Source organism: Peromyscus leucopus, chromosome 5 (assembly GCF_004664715.2).
Source record: "Peromyscus leucopus breed LL Stock chromosome 5, UCI_PerLeu_2.1, whole genome shotgun sequence".
Lineage (NCBI taxonomy): Eukaryota > Metazoa > Chordata > Mammalia > Rodentia > Cricetidae > Peromyscus > Peromyscus leucopus.
Window position 1 is genome coordinate 125,214,122 of NC_051067.1, and position 18,835 is coordinate 125,232,956.

General features: G+C 52.0%; 1 protein-coding gene across 3 annotated transcripts in view; it reads right to left on the reverse strand.

Moving 5' to 3' along the window:
• Piezo1 (piezo type mechanosensitive ion channel component 1) overlaps positions 1-4,330 on the reverse strand; it is a 69,463-nt gene extending 65,133 nt beyond the window's left edge. For all 3 annotated transcript variants that reach the window (XM_037206329.1, XM_028880847.2, XM_028880846.2), the window contains exon 1: positions 3,992-4,330. In XM_037206329.1, the coding sequence (XP_037062224.1) occupies positions 3,992-4,055 (64 nt within the window). In that variant the 5' untranslated portion in view covers positions 4,056-4,330. The remainder of the gene's footprint in view (positions 1-3,991) is intronic.
• Between the last annotated feature and the right edge of the window lie 14,505 nt (positions 4,331-18,835).

Genomic DNA, 18,835 nt, shown 5'->3' on the forward strand with positions numbered 1-18,835 from the left:
CAGTGCCTACTTTTCCTAAGAAGCGTCATCTGTGCTGAAGGGAAGCCAGTAGTGGGAAGCCCCATTCTACTTAGCTCCCGGGAGACCTGACCTAGCCACTGATGGCCAATGACTGGCCTTGCACAGCACACATGGGAAAGCACTCAGGGGCCCCGAGCCACCAAGACCAAGGAGGAAAGCGCCGGATGAAGGACCGGCCTTTCTCCAAAGGCAGCTGACCCATCCACCTCCCCGGCCTGGGTGTGAGAGTCACAGCCCAGGGACCAGAGATCAGAGTCTGGAAGTGGTCTTAAAACTTTTATAGCTCCATTTACAGGAGAGATGAAGCCTAGAAAGAGGTTAAAGGCCAGGCAAGTTCAGAGTGAGACGAAGGCACGGGATGCTATCTGCTGTCTCTCACCCAGACTCCTCCACCCTCGGCACATGCTCCAGCAGACTCCTTTTGTCCTCCCAGCGACCTTAAACAGGTACCTGCCAGCAAAGAGGGCAGAGGAAGCTTCGTGTCGGGGTTGTCCCTTCCCATCCATATGCTCTCGGGCCTTTGAATCAGTTCCGTCCATCTATCCTAATCCTAGACAGCTGCATTCTGACATGGAGCCCCAAAGCCAACGGTACGATAGAGGGCAGGCGTGAAAGCTGAGCTTTAGTCACAAGAAGAAATGTATATGAAGAAGCAAACATCCAATTACCCACTTCTAAAATAGGTAACAGAACTGAAAGGAGACCCAGAGCTGCGTGGCGGCAGCTCACATGGAGCCCTGCCCTCCCCAACCCCGACGGTAAGAAAGCAAAACTCAGAACTGTCAGTACATGCAGGCAGAGCCACCGCCCAGGAAACAGCCCGGGGCCAGGATCAGAAGCTAGCACTCTGCCTACCCCAGCGAGGTCACTTCCTCTGCAGGACCCTCCCCCTGGCTGCCAGTGACCACCTGCAAGAAGACGATGGTCTGACGTGTGATCTTCTCTCAGTTCTCAGAGGGTCCCCAGCTCCTCCCCTAAACATACTGGGACCTAGCCTGCTTACTCATTCCCTCCCAGACCCAGCATGGAAGCAGGGGCCCACCCCTCTGCCAGGCCTGGTTGCCAAGGCTCAGCAGGGAGTCCCCCACAATGCTCAGGGGGAAGTGGGACCTCACCCATTCTGTGGCTACCAGGACTGCAGCACCAGGAGCGGGAAAGACTCGGTTCTCTGCCATCTTACTGCCCTTCCTGGCCCTGAGTTTCAGCAACAGATCTGACCACTGAGTGAGGACTGACTGAGGTATGTGTGCTGGGCAAGCCAGATACCTTCCCACCACGGACAGTTAAATGGTGACAATGAAAATATTCTGAGAAGAAAGGCATACCCCCACTGTAAACAGTGATAGTTCTCAGAGACGATCACTCAAGCCCAGGTGCCACGCTGTCATGGATGTGGCAATTCCCCCCATGCTATGGCGGGTGCCATGTGTTGGACCCTGAGAGCAGAGACCATATTGTCTCACCACAGGTCTTTCTCACTGGCGTCCTCAGTGAGCTTTCTTACTACCTGGCTCTTGCTTGGTATTTAAGTTCCTGGCTCCCCTGTGAGGCCAAGAGGCAGGAGACCTGGTCCTTTCTCTCCCAAGCACAAAACACCTCTCCTAGACCTCTCTGGAAGCTTCCATCCCTGGGCCCTGATCCCTAGGTCTCCAGGTCACCAGGTAACTCTGCCTGAGCTGGTCACTGTTCCCTTGAGGCTGGGGCATCACCTGGCTTTTCAGGTTGTCATCCTGTTAGGGAAGGGGACAAGGGGGCTGAACCACTCCAGGGTGACTCAAACCTCTGCGAAGGCCTGGGCCAGCACCCAGCACACAGGATGACTAACCTGCGAAAGCCTGATTTCCAAAACACAGGATTCAAACTGTTCAGAGGGTGGAGGGCGAGGGAGCCCACACAAGAGATGGAGTGAATGTCCCACCTCCAGCATGAGGTCCCTCAGAGACGGCTACGCCCCATAACAATGAACAGAATGCCAGCATCTCCTGTGGCACCATGCAGTGCACTTGGCTGACTCTGTGTCCCCTGCCCACCTCCCCCGACGTAAAGAAAAGCGTTAATGGCCAAGCCCACATCCAGGCTCAGAGTCAGGGTAGGTGTGGCCTGTGCCTGGGTATGTCCTCATGAATGAACTTTATTGGGGGGACAGTTTGGGCCTAAGGAAAGACAGCAGTGTTAGTCATCAATATTCTTTTGAAAGCTCCCTAGGTGACTAACACACAGCCTGGGTGGGAACCCCCTGAGTTGGCAAAGCCTCCTTCACATCCTAACCAGACTCAGACTGGAAGCTTCCCCTGCCACCCACGCACTGCCACTGAAAAGCTAGGGGACCTCAGAGCCCTGACTGATCCTCAGGGGTCACTGATCCAGGCTGGACCCGAGCTCACAGTCGATTTCAGTACTGCCCATGAGCTAAGAATGGTTTGTGCATTTTTTACTGGCTGGAAAAAAAAAATCAGAGTATTTCATGATGTGAAAACATTCACCATCTGGTCTGTCAGAGAAAACTCGGCTGACTTTGTTTAAGAAGGCCCCTGTCTGTACAAGAGGACCTCGTTGATGAAGATGAAACCTTTCTTCCCACACAAGCCCACCTGTTCCCTGCCCTGCTTTTCATGTCCCCAAGCACTGACAGACAGTTACGGAGCCTCAGGTGTCCTGAGAAACAGCTCCTGTTGCGGCTATCCCCTTAAGAAGGGTACCTGTCTTCTACACTGTCCTCCACCCATTCAGCTTATTTTTATAGTCTACAGGCCAGTGAGGAAAACAAGCCACCCATGTGGGCCCTGGACCTTGGCTCTCCCGAGACCTGGCTGAGCTGAGGACAGTGTCCCCTGGCCCCTCCTTTCCAAGCTCAATGGTTTTCATTGATTCCTGCCTTGAAAATTTTCCCCCATGTCTCACCACATTTTGGTGCTACAAATCAAAACTCAGCCTGTCTGGAAGTCACAGTACATTTTGCCCAGGATGCCTGACACCCCAGGAGCCTGTTCCTAAGACATCTACCTAAAACAGGGTGAGCAAGCAGGGTGTCCCTGGAGGAACGGAGGGGACCAAACACAACCCCCCCCCCACACACACACCTCCAACAGATGGATTTCACATAGGCTGATAAACTTTCACAATGCAAACCGCGCCATCTCTCTGTGGGCTAACTTAATCTGAGCATGGAGAAGGTCACATGTCTGGGGTTTGGGGTGACTGCTCCAAAGGGCGGGGAGGGGGTGAACAGTTGGGCACGGTGCCCTGGGTGAGGCTGGGAGAGCTGCAGAGGAGCCCAGCACCTATGCCACAGAAGGAGAGGAGCTCTTTGCAAGCAAGGGACACATGCCACGGTTGGGGATCTCCAGTTCTGACACCAGGCCAGAGACTTCTGGGGTGCCCTGCGTCCCAGTCCCTCTGGAAGGTGACCAAGTAGGGCATGAGAAAGACAGGAGCTCTTTCCAAGGCATAGGGCAGACAGCCTCGGTACTGGGACTAAGAACACTGGGGACTGCGCCTAGGGCTGGAACCTTGTCAGTCCTGGTAGGAAAAGTCTGACTTGAAAAGCTCCAGGCAGAACGCCGCCTTCTCCCAGATTGGTCAGGAAGTCGTGATGCAAGTTTGACTTTTTTTTTTCTTTCTTTCTTTTTCTTTCTTTTTAAAACACGAAAGAGACTAGAAATTCGCGCTCCCCTCACGCCTCAGACGCGAACAGCCCCTCGCCTGGGCCTCTCCTCCTAGCCCGCGCGGAAACGCCCAACGCTATCTGGGGCGCTCGGGGACCCGCGCCTCGCCGCGGCCGGCCGCGATCCCACCCGGTGCCCGGGCCGGGCCCGCCGAGGTCGCCCTGCGCGCTCACGCCCCAGGAATGCGATCGCCCTGGGCCGCGAGTCCCGGGGAATCTCCTCGCCTAGGCTCGCCCGCGCGCCCCCTCGCGCGTCCCCGGGGGGCCCCCCCGGACGCAGCCTTCCGGCCCGCGCCCTCCACTCACCCGCCAGGAGCGTGCAGGGCAGCAACAGCCAGTAGAGCCCGGCGCCCAGCACGTGCGGCTCCATGCCCCGAGGCCCGGGGACCGCCCGGGGTCGCGCCGCCGTGGCTAAGGGGAGGTGCGGGGGCCGGAGGAACCACGCGCCATGGCACTCAGGGCGGGTCTCCACACGTGGGGCGCGCCGCGGCTAGGACCTCCCGCCGGCCTCGTCCTCCGCCGGCCGGGACCCGGGCCGGCCGCGCCCTCTGGTACCGACGGCCGGAGCCCGCGCGCGCTGAGGTGTCAGCCCGCCCCGGGCGGAACTCCGGGCGGCTCTCGTAGGGCCGCGCTGGGCCGGACGGCGACTCGGCGGCTCTCTCCCTGCGCCCGCCTGCGGGCCTTTATAAGCTCGGCCCCCGCCCTCTCCGGAGTGCCCGCCTCCGCGCTTCCCTCGACGGCCTGGCGCGCCCAGGCACCCCTCGCTGCCCAGCGCAGTCCCCGCGCGCTCCAGCTCCCCTGGCCCGGTTGGTGCCGGTGAGCCGGAGACCCCGATCCGGCCGTCTCCGAAGACCCCCTGCAGCCCAGTGCGGTCACTCCCACCGTGCCGGGGTTGGGGGGCGCTTCTCCCCGGGGGACCCGAGCCTGGGACCCGGGATGGGGGCGATACAAAAAGACTTGCAAGGCCTGACTCCCCTGACCCTCTGTAGCACCCACCGCAACTGCGCCCCTTGTAGCTGGAGTAACTTTGCGCTTTGCTCCCCAAGTCACGAGGGCGCAGCGCCCCCTGAGGGTTGTCTGTTGTTTCAAGTTCTCCACTGTGGCAGCGGCGGCCACGCTGGCCTGGACTTGGTGTTTGGGGTGGAGAGACACTACTGCCGTGGAACCCGACAGCTGCATCGCACTGTGGTCTGGATTGGGGCTTTGGGACGGCTGCCAGTCCTACCTGCCCCACTGGGTGGTTTGGCCTTAATCAGTGTGCTATAGATGGTACCCCATGCTGCCAGAGCACCTGCTGTCCCCTTGGTGCCCAGACCAGGTCTGGGTCCTGCACGTGCCGGGTACCTCACCCAAGCCGTCTTGGTTTGGCTCAGTCTTCCGTATTAAGGCGGACAGGAAAGAAGAAAGGGGGGGAAAGCCCCATGATTGTACAAGAGGCACCAAGTTCAGCATGCACTCAGCTGCACTGGAGAATAAGTGGAGTTAGGAGCAGAGGCTGAGGGACCAGGAGGGATGGTGTGACCACCATTGAGCCTCAAGGCACCAGCGGGCTAAAGTCAACCAATCACCACTTTGGAATCTTCAATTCTCCAAAACCAGCAGCAATGCAGGCTTTCCCTGGACGGCTAGTGTTCAAACATTTACATTGTCTCCAACACTCACTCCCCTCTAGTCTGAAGGCTCTGAAGGGCGAGTGCTAGTGCTGCCGAGACAAGAGAAAGGTTCTGAAACCCATTCAAGCCTTCTTCTAGAGTAGCAGTTCTAAACCTATCCGTCGTGACCCCTTTGGGGGTCGAAGGACCTTTTCACGTGGGTTGCATATCATATATTCTTCATATCAGATATTTACATTACAATTCATAACGGTAGCAAAATTACAGTTATGAAGTAGCAATGAAATAATTTTGTGGTTGGAGGTCACCACACCATGAGGAACTGTATTAAAGGGAGGCAGCAGCAGGAAGGTTGAGAACCACTGTAGAACTGAAATGTTTGTGTCTCACGGCTGTCAAAGTAGCAAAAGGTGAAAAAAACCTGAAGGCAGAACTGTCAAAGAAACTAAAATGTATCCTACAGTGCTGTTCTCTGTAGCAGTTACAGAGCAGCTAAAGACTCCCTGCTTTGTAAGATACCATGTTACCATTGGAACAATGGTGCCACCCTCACATGCATGCCGCCTCAGCCTGCATGCAAGCCTCCTACCCTTTGGTGTCATAGTCAGTCACATACATGTGTTACCTAGGCCAAATAAAATGGACCAGATCCTTAGTATGGGAACTTTCCTTCTTGCTGCCTGCCAATAGGGAGAGCCGGAGCAGGCAGGACCAGGAAGAGCCTGTCTGGTCAGCAGCCCTAGCACCTCGGTATCACTTTTCTCCCTCTCCCTCTTCCTCTTTCTTTAGACATGGCTTTGAACTTGCTAGGAAGCCAAGGCTATCGAACTTCTTATCTTCCCACAGCCACTTAGAGGTGTGCCGTGCCGGAGTTTATACAGTGCTAGGGATCGGTCTCCTAGGTGGGGAGGATGGAACAGGGCCAGAGTAGACAGAGGGATTCAGCTCTGCCGCTAGGGTTTCCACTTTGTCTGAGAGCTGATCCAGTCATCCCTACTTGTCTATAGTGGAATGTTAATTCTATGCAGAAACACCCCAGGTGTCTATTAGTGGGTGAATGGGTGGGCAAACATGAGCCATCATGCAGTTGAGTATTACCTGGTTATAGCAGGGAACCAAGTTATGGCACCACTACAAACTAAACATCTGGAAAACACTGAGCCACAAAGAATAAATAGTGTGTGATTCCAGGGGTTTGTGTTTGTTTGTTTTGTTTTTGATTGTTTGGTTGGTTTTTGAGTCTTCAAAAACCAGTTTTCAAGCAGAACTTGGAATTGGAGTGCTGAGAACAAAATTATCCAAGAAGTAGAAACAGACCAAAGATCCATCAGCTAATGACTACTAGACAAACTATCTATCCAGTGCCATCTGGCTATGTTTTATTTCATTTAGTTTTTTCAAGACAGGTTTTCTCTGTGTAGCTTTGCACCTTTCCTGGAACTCACTCTGTAGCCCAGGCTGGCCTCGAACTCACAAAGATCACCTGCCTCCCCTCCCTCCCCAGTGCTGGGATTAAAGGCATGCATCACCACTGCCCAGCTTTTTTTTTTTTTTTTTTTTTTTTTTTTTAAGACAGGATCTCACTATACAGCCTTGACTGGCCTGAAACTTGCTGTGCAGACCAGACCAGCCTCCAACTCAGAGAGATCCGCCTGCTTTTGCCTCTGAGTGCTGGAATTATGCCTGACTTTATATAAAAGTATCTAGGTTAGGTCAGTTCAGACACGGAGAATAGAAGACTGCCAGAGTAGAGTGTGGGGAGGAAAGAAACTGTTAATGGGAACTCAGAAGGCTCTAGAGCTAGGCATGGTAGCACAAACCAGTCATCCCAGCTCTCAGGAGGCAGGAGAATTGCAAGTTTGAGGCCAGCCTGGGCTACCTTATCTCCAAAAATGAAGAAGGAAGAGGAGGAGGATTTTGAAAGTTCCTTAATTGCATACTTAAAAATGGTTAAAATGGTGGAGGGTGGAGGTCCATGCCTTTAGCCCCAGATCTCAGGAGGCAGAGACAGAGACAGGCAGGTCTCTAAGTTCGAGATCACCCTGGTCTACAAAGCAAGTTCCAGGATATCCAGAGCTACACAGAGAAACCTTGTCTCAAAGAAAGAAAAAGAAAAATGGTTAAAATGCCAAGCCGATGCGGTGTGATTTACTATAGCAAACGGGCTTAAGAACTCCAAACCTGTTGACACATTTTCTTTTTTTTTCTTTCTTTTTTTTTTTTTTTTTTTTTTGGTTTTTCGAGACAGGGTTTCTCTGTGTAGCTTTGCGCCTTTCCTTTCCTGGAACTCGCTTTGGAGACCAGGCTGGCCTCGAACTCACAGAGATCCACCTGCCTCTGCCTCCCGAGTGCTGGGATTAAAGGCGTGCGCCACCACCGCCCGGCGACACATTTTCAAATAGCACATCCTGAGTCCCCTCCTTACACCCCCAGAGGCAGCCCGTGTTGCCGCTGTGATATTTGGGAAGCTATTATTTCAGTTCCCTGAGTACATTTCTGTCAAGTGCCAGTCCCCATTCCTAGAAACAGAAAAATTCATCAATCCCTGGAAAGGGGGCTTGTACCTGCCTTTGCCGGCAGATCAAGGACTCTTCCTAAGGGCTGTTTTGACCTGGACACAGAAACAGGCTCTATCAAGATGCCACCCTAGCAGATGGCATTCCCATCTCCTGCCTCCCTCCATCTAGGGTCATCAGCTGGTGGCCCCAGAAGGCCTCTCCAGATCGAGAGGACTCATGCTGGAGAACATACCTGGAGCTGTCACTTGCCCTCCTGCCTTCACACAAGCCAACCACCACACACGGTTAGAGACACCCTCACCTTCCAGAGCCTGGCAGTAGTCCAGAGGACTGGCCTTTCCCACTCTTTCCCACTTGAAGACCTGTCCCAACTTTGTTCCTGTTTGTCATGACAGTGGACAAGGGTCTTGAGGACCCCAACTTCATGTCTATTATTTGAAGTTGTATCTAGAATCTGCCTGCTGCCTAAGTGTCAGATGGAGTTAGGAGGTTGGCCATTGGAGTTGAGCAGAGTGGTCCACACTGTGAGCCCAACATTCAGGTGGCAGAGACAGGAGGATCACAGCAAATTCAAGGCCAGTCTGGGCTCCAGAGTAAGACCATGTCTTAAAAGAAGTAAAAAAAAAGCTGGCTATGGTGGCGCACGCCTTTAATCCCAGCACTTGGGAGGCAGAGGCAGGTGGATCTCTGTGAGTTCAAGGCCAGCCTAGTCTACAGAGAGAGTTCCAGAACTGTCATGGCTACACAGAGAAAGCCTATCTTGAACACCAAAACTAAAACCAAAACCATATGTATACCATATATGGTATATACCAAAAAGCTGAGCTGGCTTATAATCCCAACACGTGGATATTGAGGTAGGAAGATCAAGAATTCAAGGCCAGCCTAGGCGACCCGAAACTCAATCTCAAACAAACAAACAGTTAAGGTTCTAAAGGCCAGAAAGATGACTGAGCTCAGTGAATAAAGATGCATGCAACGGGACCTACCTCAACTGAGTGTGCCAGGCTTTGCTGACTCCCTGTGGGAGTCCTTGCCTTGGAGGAGGTGGGGATGAGGGGTGGGTTGGGGGGGGAGGCTGGGGGGCGGGAGGGAGGAGAGGGGCACCTGTAGTTGGTATGTAAAATGAACAGAAAATTTCTTAGTAATAAAAAAATTTTTTTAAAAAGGCCATTAAAAAAAAAAGATGCATGCAGCTAAGTCTGATCACTCAAGTTGGATCCCTCAGAACCCACACTGGGAAAGGAGAGAACTGGCTCTTAAAAGTTGTCCTCTGACTTCAACCTACATGCTGTGGCACACACACACACACACACACACACACACACACACACACCAAATAGACGTTTTTCAAAAAATAAAGAAAAATAAGGTTGGTAGTAGAGACCCCTCTGGGAAGCATGCCAACAGGGCTTGTGGCCAGGAGCCTTTGGCAAATTCCTAACAGGAGTGGGGTGGGGGTAGGGGCGAGTGTTCAGCCCACACTCATGTGAAGAAGCTGGGGGGAAGACAGCCAGATTAGTCATCGGCATTTTCCAAATGAGTTCAGCACCAGAAGGGTGTCTGTGGTTATACCAGCCCAATCGAGCAGTGAAACCAGATCAGGGCTGGAGTGGGGATTTGGGAAGGACAAGCCCAAACCAACCAGAGAATGATGGCCCAGACCCAAGCCCGGAGCTGCACCGAACCACACAAACGTCCCAGTGAGGTCGTTTCTAGACAGGCCATAGAGGAGCTGTAACAGACGACCTCTGTCCAGCCTTCCATGGCCCGGAACTATGGTGCTGTCTCTAACGAGCAACTGTAGCTGAGAGGCTCTCCCAGGGAGGGGGCAGGCTTTCCGATAGAGGCCAACACGGGACCCAAGTGAGCCAGAGACAGTGAGTGCTGCTGTTAGCTCTACCACCTGCTCTCTAGCCTGGCAAGTGTTCTTGGCCTCTCCACGGCCCCACCGCACCCCATCTCCTCGAGGTCTGGCTCCCCCATCCTGGCCCTTGGAGGCAGGGAACCACAGCATGGCCTCTTCCCGGCCTGATCAGAGCCAGGAGGGAAGGGACAGGCCTGTGTGCAGACTTGGCTACCCCTGCTGCTCAGCCTTTTCCTGCCCACAGCTGGCGGTGGAGGCGGGGCCCTGTGCAGGGGTGGAACTGCTCACGAACTCAACCCCTTCCTCCTTTTCCGGAAGCTCCAGGAGGGGTTACAAAGAAAGGCCTGTCCCCACTCTCGAAGCCTCTCCTATCTCTTCATAACCTGTTTTCTTCAGGCTGAGGGTGCCCAGGTGTCTCCCGGTCCCTGGGGAAGAAAAGTTACCTCCTTCTCAGGGAGGGGCAGAAAGCACACCCATGCTGGCCACAGTGAGGATAGCCTTCTTCCTGTGCCCCACGGGCCCAGGTCAGGAGCAGAGATGAGAGGAAAGCACTTGGGCATCCAGGCCCTAACTGCTGATTGTGTCGATCCTGTCCTTACAGGTGACAATGACCAGTATTTACAGATCACACAGTAACTAATCTTTACGTTTAACTACTATGCATCTGCACAGTAGCACCTCAGAAAGCACCCAGACTGTTTCCCTCTGTCATACAGTCACCTGGATGCCATTTATGAGCCCCTTAGCTGCCCTGGTCACCACCATGTCTGGACATCTAAGGTGGATGAAGCCTGTGTCAGCCCTACCTCCTGGGTGTAACCATGATGACCATAGATCCGAGAGCTCCTGGGCTATCCCAGTGACTTGGCATGCCCAGGGCCAACACAGAGAATCACAAGTTCTGGGTGTTTGATACTACTGCAGATGCCAACTACCAACCCCAACCAGCAAGCTGCACACCTTGTATCCACAGACAATAATGAGTTCATACCAGCCCCAACCTTAACCATGCCCCTCCTACACCTACTTTCTGCTATAGGTCTTTGTTGGCATGGAGAATAAGATGGCTGGGACACACCTGTACCCACATGCCCATTTCTAATGGGGCATGGCTGCCCTTTGATAGCTATGGGTAAATACCCAAGTCCTGAGTGGTGGCCAGCTCTTTCGAGTACCCTTGAGTGTGACTGAGTGCCCAGCTTCATGGAGCTCGCCCAGCCAAGACCAGCCACTAGGGCCCTGTCTGTCCGGCTTGGTCCTCCTCGCTTCTCACACTGTTCCCTGAAGGACTGGCCTCAGAAGAATCCTTGCCAAAGCCTTTAGCTCCAGCTCTGCTTCCCTTGTGTTCCAGGTGAAGAGTCCCCAACCCTTGGCTTGGGCGTGCCTCAGTGGTCTAGTGTTTGCCTGCCACGTGTGTGACACTGGCTTCCATTGGTGTGTGTATACACCGCCCTGTCCCCTGACACAGCCCCTACTGTTAGGTGTCAAAGGAACCCGGGACAAGTCTCACCCCACCCCTACCCTAATCTCCCTCCTAGGGACTGGCTCCCCCACTCCCCCAGGCTTCTGATCCTATACAACCTCAGCCATTTTGGTTACACACTCTCTTGACCTCCTTCTCTACCCTTTTCACTCTGCGAGACACACACACACACACACACACACACACACACCGCCATGGCCCAGTTCAGCCTGCTGTCCTGGTTCAGTCTGGATCCTTCCAGACGCCTCTGGCTGTGCTCTCCCTCATCTCTACAGTAAACCTCCTCAACTATACCTAGGAGGGGTCATGTCCTCATATGTTTTCATTCACCTACTACAGCAGTTGCAGAGGAAGGTAAAAATAGACCTCAAAGCCGGGGTCCCTGCAGGTTCAACACCTCACTCCTGAATGTAGCATTCCCAACTACAGCTATCTGTGGCCTCTCGCTCTCCCTTAGGACCTCTCTCTTACCTCTGGATTCTTTGAGCCCTCCACTGAGCTGGTCTTTAATTATGGTGGGTTTGTTGCTATGCAGGGGGAAAACAGGGCCATCAGTCATCAGACCCAGCGCCTCTGCCAGCACCTGGCATACTTCTCTCCTGCTGGCCGTGAAGGTTTCCCTACTAAAGAAAGACTGGTTCATTGAACACGCGTTACCTCAGCCCTGAGCTGGCCTTTAGATAGGTCACTGAGAGATAAAGTTCCCTGCAGGGCTCCTTCATCACCTCCTTGTGCAGGGGCACATCTGAGGGCTGAACCAAGTCAAGATGAAATATAGATACCCTCTCAGAAACCCTCTCAGGCACAGCTTGGTGCAGGAATGCTGAGAATCCCCTCCTAGATTCCAGGTCGGGGATGGACGGCCTGGAAGACCAGAATGTGCTCTCAGGGGTGGGGCCCATGACTGGCTTCTTCTGCCATCTGCCAGTTTATGCCCCTCCCAGGGCCTGGGACCTTCCTCTTTCCCTCAAGTGTGTCTTTCTCTTCCTCCTTACCACAGACAAGACTTCATCAAAGGCCACTAAAGGTCACAGGTCCAGCCACATGCCTTCAAAGCTCAAGTGTCCCAGTCTAGAAAGTGTGCTGCTTTTCCAAATGCCTCACCTGTCACCGTGGCACATCACATTTGCCACCATAGCTAACTGTGGGGGGGTTCTGTCCTTCAGCACTGCCCAAGAGGCAGGCCTACACAGGCTTCTAGATCACCTACTGAGGCAAGTGGGTGAGCACTTTGTCTAAGAGAGGTTGAGTTTCACATCTGACTTCAGGTTTGTTTTGTTTTTTGAGACAGGGTCTTTCTGTGTTGTCCTGGCTGTCTTGGAGTTTGCTCTGTAGACCAGGCTGGCCTCAAACTCAGAGATCCACCTGCCTCTGCCTTCCAAGTGCTGGGATTAAAGGCACGCATCTCCAATGCCCGTTTTTTTTTTTCCCCTTTTGTTTTTGAGATGAGTCTCACACTGTAGCTCAAACTTGAGGCAATCCTCCTGTCTTAGCCTCCTGAGTGACTTTGTCTTAAATGCTATCCACCCATGAAATAAATGCTGTGGGCTTTTCCAGATAATTATATCAGCTGCTCTCTAGCTCCCAGATCCATGCAGATTCACTGCCAGAAACAGGAAATCAAGCACTTCATATGGACTGGAATGTTCTAGGAACCAGGGAATCATGGGAGCTTCTTATAATGTAATAGACCTTATACAGCCAGCCTCCCAGAGGCTGCAGCTGCATAGGAGTTGGCTATTTAGGCTTGCTGGGACACTTAGAGCGGTACTCTAGAGAGGTGCTCTGTGAGGTCTTCTGGACCTCCAGGAGCTCCTGCTCTTCCTCTGGGGACTATGAAGGCTTGGGCAGAGGAGCAGCAAAGCAAGAGCGGCCCAGGAGTTCCTGTTGGGAAGGGTGCAGGGGAAAGGACGTGGGGATGAGCCTGCTTGTCTCACCGTGCTCAGGCCCTGGCTTCCCTCTAGAAGCTCTGTAGTTTGGGGAAATATTGGAGTTACTGCCAGGGCTTTATTGGATTATTCAGACAGTTTCAGGGTTTTTTTTTTTTGTTTGTTTGTTTTTTTGTATTTTTTTTATTTAATTTTTTCTTTCCTTTTACATACCAATCCCCGTTCCCTCTCCCTCCCCTTCTCCCGATACCTCCCTACCTCCCCCCATCCCACCCACAACCCCTCCTCACAGAGGGTAAGGCCTCCCTTGGGTAGTTAACACAGGCTGGCATACCAAGTTGAGGCCAGACCTAGCCCTTCCGCCCTGCATCAAGGCTGAGCAAGGCATCGCAGCATAGGGAATGGGCTCTAAAAAGCCAGTTCTCATAGCCGGGGTAATTCCTGGTCCCATTGCCAGGGGACCTACAAACACATCAAGCCAGGTAACTTTCACCCACACTCAAAGGGCCTAGTGCGGTCCCATGCAGGCTCCCCAGCTGTCAGTACAGAGTTCATGAGCTCCCACTAGCTTGGGTCAGCTATCTCTGTGGGTTTTCCCATCATGATCGTGACGACACACACCCCCCCTCCCATAATCCTTCCTCCCTCTCTTCAACTGAACTCTAGGATCTTGGCCAAGTGCTTGGCTGTGGGTTTCTGCATCTGCTTCCATCAGTCACTGGATGTAGGTTCTATGATGACAATTAGAGCAGACACCAATCTCAGTATAGGGGAAAGCTAGTTTAAGCGCCCTCTCCACCATTGCTATGTGTCTTAGCTAGGGAGTTTCTGGGGTTCTTATAATTCAGAGACCCTTTGCCAAGAAGGAGAGGCTAAGTGTGTGGTCATTGGTGGGGAGCAGGTAGATAGAAACAGTGGGGGATCTTAGGCCAGCTGACCAGTGGTCCTAAAGCAGGGCACCTGCGCCCAGAGCCCTGAGATCCAATTGCTGCACCAAGTACATAAGTATGTGACCTTCCACCCAATTGACCAGGCTCTGCGACCAGGGCCCCGTGGCACAGTTGGCCCTGTTAGCTGACTGTGCAGCTAGTGAGGAGTCTGTGCCCATGGAGCTTTTACAGCTCCACCTGTGGTCAGGGTGGGTTGCTGTCTAGGCTGCCACCGTAAGTCATTTCCTGCTGACAGAGTCTAGGCTAGGCTTATCACCATGCCCTACTTCCACCAAGCCTTGCAGCGCCATTTGAAGTAGGAGGTACAAGAGAGGAACTGCGTGCCAAGAGGTTCAGCGTTCTGTCGAAGGCTATTCAACCAACAGAGATGGAGCTATAAACTCAACCAGGATGATAATGGCAGTGGTGAAGACGGTGGTCTGACGAGGAGGAGGATGGTAATGGCAGTGATGGTGGTGATAATCAAGATGATTTTGGTGGTCAATAACAGAGAAAAATGTCAAATGTCTCATTAGAAAAAAAATTCTATTATCCAGGTGTAGTGGCACACGCCTTTAATCTTAGCACTTGGATGGCAAAGGACTACATGGTGAGTTCCAGGACAGCAAAGCTTACATAGAGAGACCCTCTCTCAAAAATAAAATAAAATGAAAAAGGTGTACACCTTTAATCCCAGTATTCTGGAGGCAGGTCGGTCTCTGTGATAATCCCAGCATTCTGGAGGCAGGTCGGTCTCTGTGAGTTCAAGGCCAACCTGGTCTACACAGTGAGTTCCAGGACAGCCAGGCCCCTCCTGGCTGGTCATTATGCCGCGGCGCTGCCCCTCGTGGCTGGTCGCCGCCTGCAGCGACCATGCCGTCGGAGCAGCATGCTGATTAAAAGAATCATAGCCATGGTTACCTTTTTAGAGCTTTATTGGAGGGGGAGAGGGGAGAAAGAGAGAGAGAGAAACAGAGACAGAGAGACACAAAAGGGGGGGGGAGGGGAGCCAACGGGAGGGAGGAGCAGAGAGGAGAGGGGACAAAGAGCCCACAGAGGGCTCACCCTCTTTTTAGGCTGGGAAGCCGGTGAAGGCTGATGACGTGATTAAGGATCAAATCCTTACAGCTATGAAGAGAGACCATGTCTCAAACAAACAAAATAATAAATTATTTATTTATTTTGAGAGACACTTGGGACATAACTGATATAACTTAATTACTCTAAGTGTTGGGTTTTTTTTTTGTTTTGTTTTTTTTTTTTTTGTCTTGTTTTTTGTTGTTTAAGACAGGGTTTCTCTGTGTAGCTCTGGCTGTCCTAGAACTCGGTACTTCAGACTGGCCTCAAACTCAAGAGAGCCAGTTACCTCTGCTGGGATGAAAGGTATGCACCACCACCACCAGGCTATTACAGGTATTGCAACCTGGTGCTAGAGAGATGGCTCGGTTATGAATCCTCGGTTACTCTTTCAGGGGACCCAGTTTTGATTTCCAGCACCCAAACGGCAGCTCACAGCCACCATCTATAATTACAGTCCCAGGGGATCCAACATCTGGCCTCCACTGGCAATGCATGAATGTGGTACACAGACCTACAAGCAGGCAAAAGACCCATACAAAAGCAAAGACAAAACTTTGACAAAATGATTGCCACCTGATTCTTACTACTTTTTGTAATGTACTAGGAAAACTTGAAAGCACACAGCTCACACTGCATTTCTATTGAAGAGGGCCATGTTAAATGCCCACATAAGGAATGCAATGGTTACTTGTCAGCTTGACAGAATGCAGATCTACCTGAGAGGCAGGCCACTAGGCATGCCTATGAAGAACAATCTTGATTACATTAATCGGGGTTAATTGGAAGACCCACCCACTCTGGGTACCATCATTCCCTCGGCAGGGGATCCTAGGCTGTATAGTAGAAGAAGCAAGCTGAGCACTAGCATCCGTTAACTCTTTGTTCTCTGGGCTTGACTCTGGATGTAATGGGACCAGCTCCCTCTCAAGCTCCCTACTGTTGTGACTTCCTGTCATGACAGACTGAAATCTCAAGCTGTGAGCTGAATAAACCCTCTCTCTCTGAGCTGCTTTGTGTGAGGGTATTTGATCACAGCGACAGAAAGGGAACTAAGAGGGCTAAGGGCAGAGTCAGCCCTCTCCCCATCTGATACTTCCCGAAACCAAGAGTGAGAAGAGGGCTTTGTCATCACTGAGGTAAAATGAGGCTCAGTTCCTCCTCCCTCAGGTCCTGCAGGAACCTTGCTGTGAAGCAGGTTCCACAAGACAAGACGCCCTGGTGCTGACCAGGAGACCGAGTCTTGGCGGGAGAAGAAACTGCTGGTGTCGCTCAGCCTGCGGCCAGCAGTAGCATCTTCTCCATGGATCCTGCTCTAACTCATCCATAATGGATTCTAAGGCTGTCCGGCAGACAGGGAGCCAAGCGCAGATCAATCCTGGCCGAGACCCAAATGCCTTCATTGAAAGTGAAAGCCGCCCGTCTCTACATGGCCTCGAACCTCGAGTTAAAAGCCAAGACCACAAAAAGCTCCTCCGTGGCTGCAGGTGACTCACAGATCCTCAGCGGGTCCCCGAGGAGTTCCGTGTTGGTCCAGCCATCCGTTACAGTTTCCTGTCTGGGAATGGGAAGGAGAGCAGCAGATGGAGAGCTGAAGTGGGAGGAGAGAAGGTGCAGTTCCCTGGCTCACCAACTGTATGCCTGAGCCTCGGCTTCTCCGCCTGCACATCGGTATGACCCAGGGAAGCACTCGGAGTGAGTCAGAGAAGCCACTCCAACAACAGGAAGCAGGGCTCTCTTCAGCAAACCTGGACAGAAGCCATTCTCTTTCATTACACAAAGTTGAAGCCAGTGAAATGCTGCACAGTCACACTTCCTTGTCCTTGTTCCTCATGGATGGCACTGGGATGTAACCGAAGAGCAGAGCCGCAGCCATTCACTCTGTGCCTGTATGGAGGTTGGAGCTTGGCAGGGAGCAGGGCTCAGGGAACCACAGTGGGCTCTAGGGAAGTTAGGCAAGGCCAGTGTTAGGGTCCTGCCCTCACTCCTGCACATTGGGGTCTTGTGTCTTACATCATCAGCGGGTGCTGGCGATGACGTATCCGCCTTAAAAAGCCGGACACGGACCCCCACCCTCTCTGTTCCCACTCTGCTCCCGCCATCTTTCTTTCTCTCCAGGCCTGGCTCTCCTCCCTCCTACCCCCCTACTTCTTTCTAATAAAGCTCTTTGTAACTCTGGTAGTCGTGGCCCTGGCCCGTGACTTTTCCGCCAGTAACCAGCGCCACTTCCAGCGCCACTTATCATAACCATCAGCCAGAACATGGCTATCGTCAATACCCAGGACCTATGACACCTCTAACCATCCTCATGTGGTGAGAAAAAAAAACGATGATGGTCTTGATGAAGATGAGGGTGAAAGTGGTGATGACTTACTTTTTCCGTTGTTGCAACAAAATACCCATCAAAAGCAACTTAACAGGATTGAGAATCACCATGGACACACACCTCTGGGTGTGTCTCTGAGGATGTTTCCAAAAGGGTTTAACTCAGGAAGAAGGACCCATCCTGAGTGTGGGGAGCACCACTGTATGGACTGAATGAAAAGAAGAAAACTGAGCATCAGTACTCATCTCTCTTGACTGTGGCTCACCACACCCAGCGGGCCGGCCTCTTGTTCCCACTGCCATACTTTCCCTGCCTTGATGAACTGTATCATCACACCATGGGCTAAAAAAACAAACTCTCCCCTCATCAAGTGGCTTTAATCAAGCCTCATGTGGATTGTTTTTTTTTTTTTAAAGACAGAGTCTCAGCCGGGTGGCGCACGCCTTTAGTCCCAGCACTCGGGAGGCAGAGGCAGGCAGATCTCTGTGAGTTCGAGGCCAGCCTGATCTGCAGAGTGAGATCCAGGATAGGCACCAAAACCACACAGAGAAACCGTCTTGAAAAAGCAAAAAAAAAAAAAAAAAAAAGACCGGGTCTTTTGGACATCTTGGACAGCCAGGGTTACATGGAGACCCTGTCTCAAAAAAAGGGGGAGCTGGGCGGTGGTGGCACACGCCTTTAATCCCAGCACTTGGGAAGCAGAGGCAGGCAGATCTCTGTGAGTTCGAGGCCAGCCTGGTCTACAAAGTGAGATCTAGGACAGGCACCAAAATACCACAGAGAAACCCTGTCTCAAAAAAAGGGGGGTTGTATCAGAAAATGGAAGGATATACCATGCTCATGGATAGGTAGGATTAACATAGTAAAAATGGCAATCTTACCAAAAGCAATCTACAGATTCAATGCAATCCCCATCAAAATCCCAACACAATTCTTCACAGACTTGGAAAGAAAAATACTCAACTTCATATGGAAAAACAAAAGACCCAGGATAGCTAAAAGAATCCTATACGATAAAGCAACCTTTGGAGGCATCACCATCCCTGATCTCAAACTCTACTATAGAGCTATAGTAATAAAAACAGTTTGGTACTGGTATAAAAACCGACATACAGACCAATGGAATCGAATTGAAGACCCTGACATTAATCCATGCACATATGAACACCTGGTTTTTGACAAAGGAGCCAAAACTATACAATGGAAAAAAGAAAGTATCTTCAACAAATGGTGCTGGCATAACTGGATGTCAATATGTAAAAGATTACAAATAGATCCATATCTGTCACCATGCACAAAACTCAAGTCCAAGTGGATCAAAGACCTGAACATAAATCCAGTTACACTATACTTAATAGAAAAGAAAGTAGGAAGCACTCTTGAACGCATTGGCACCGGAGACCATTTCCTAAATAAAACACTAACAGCACAGACCCTGAGCACAACT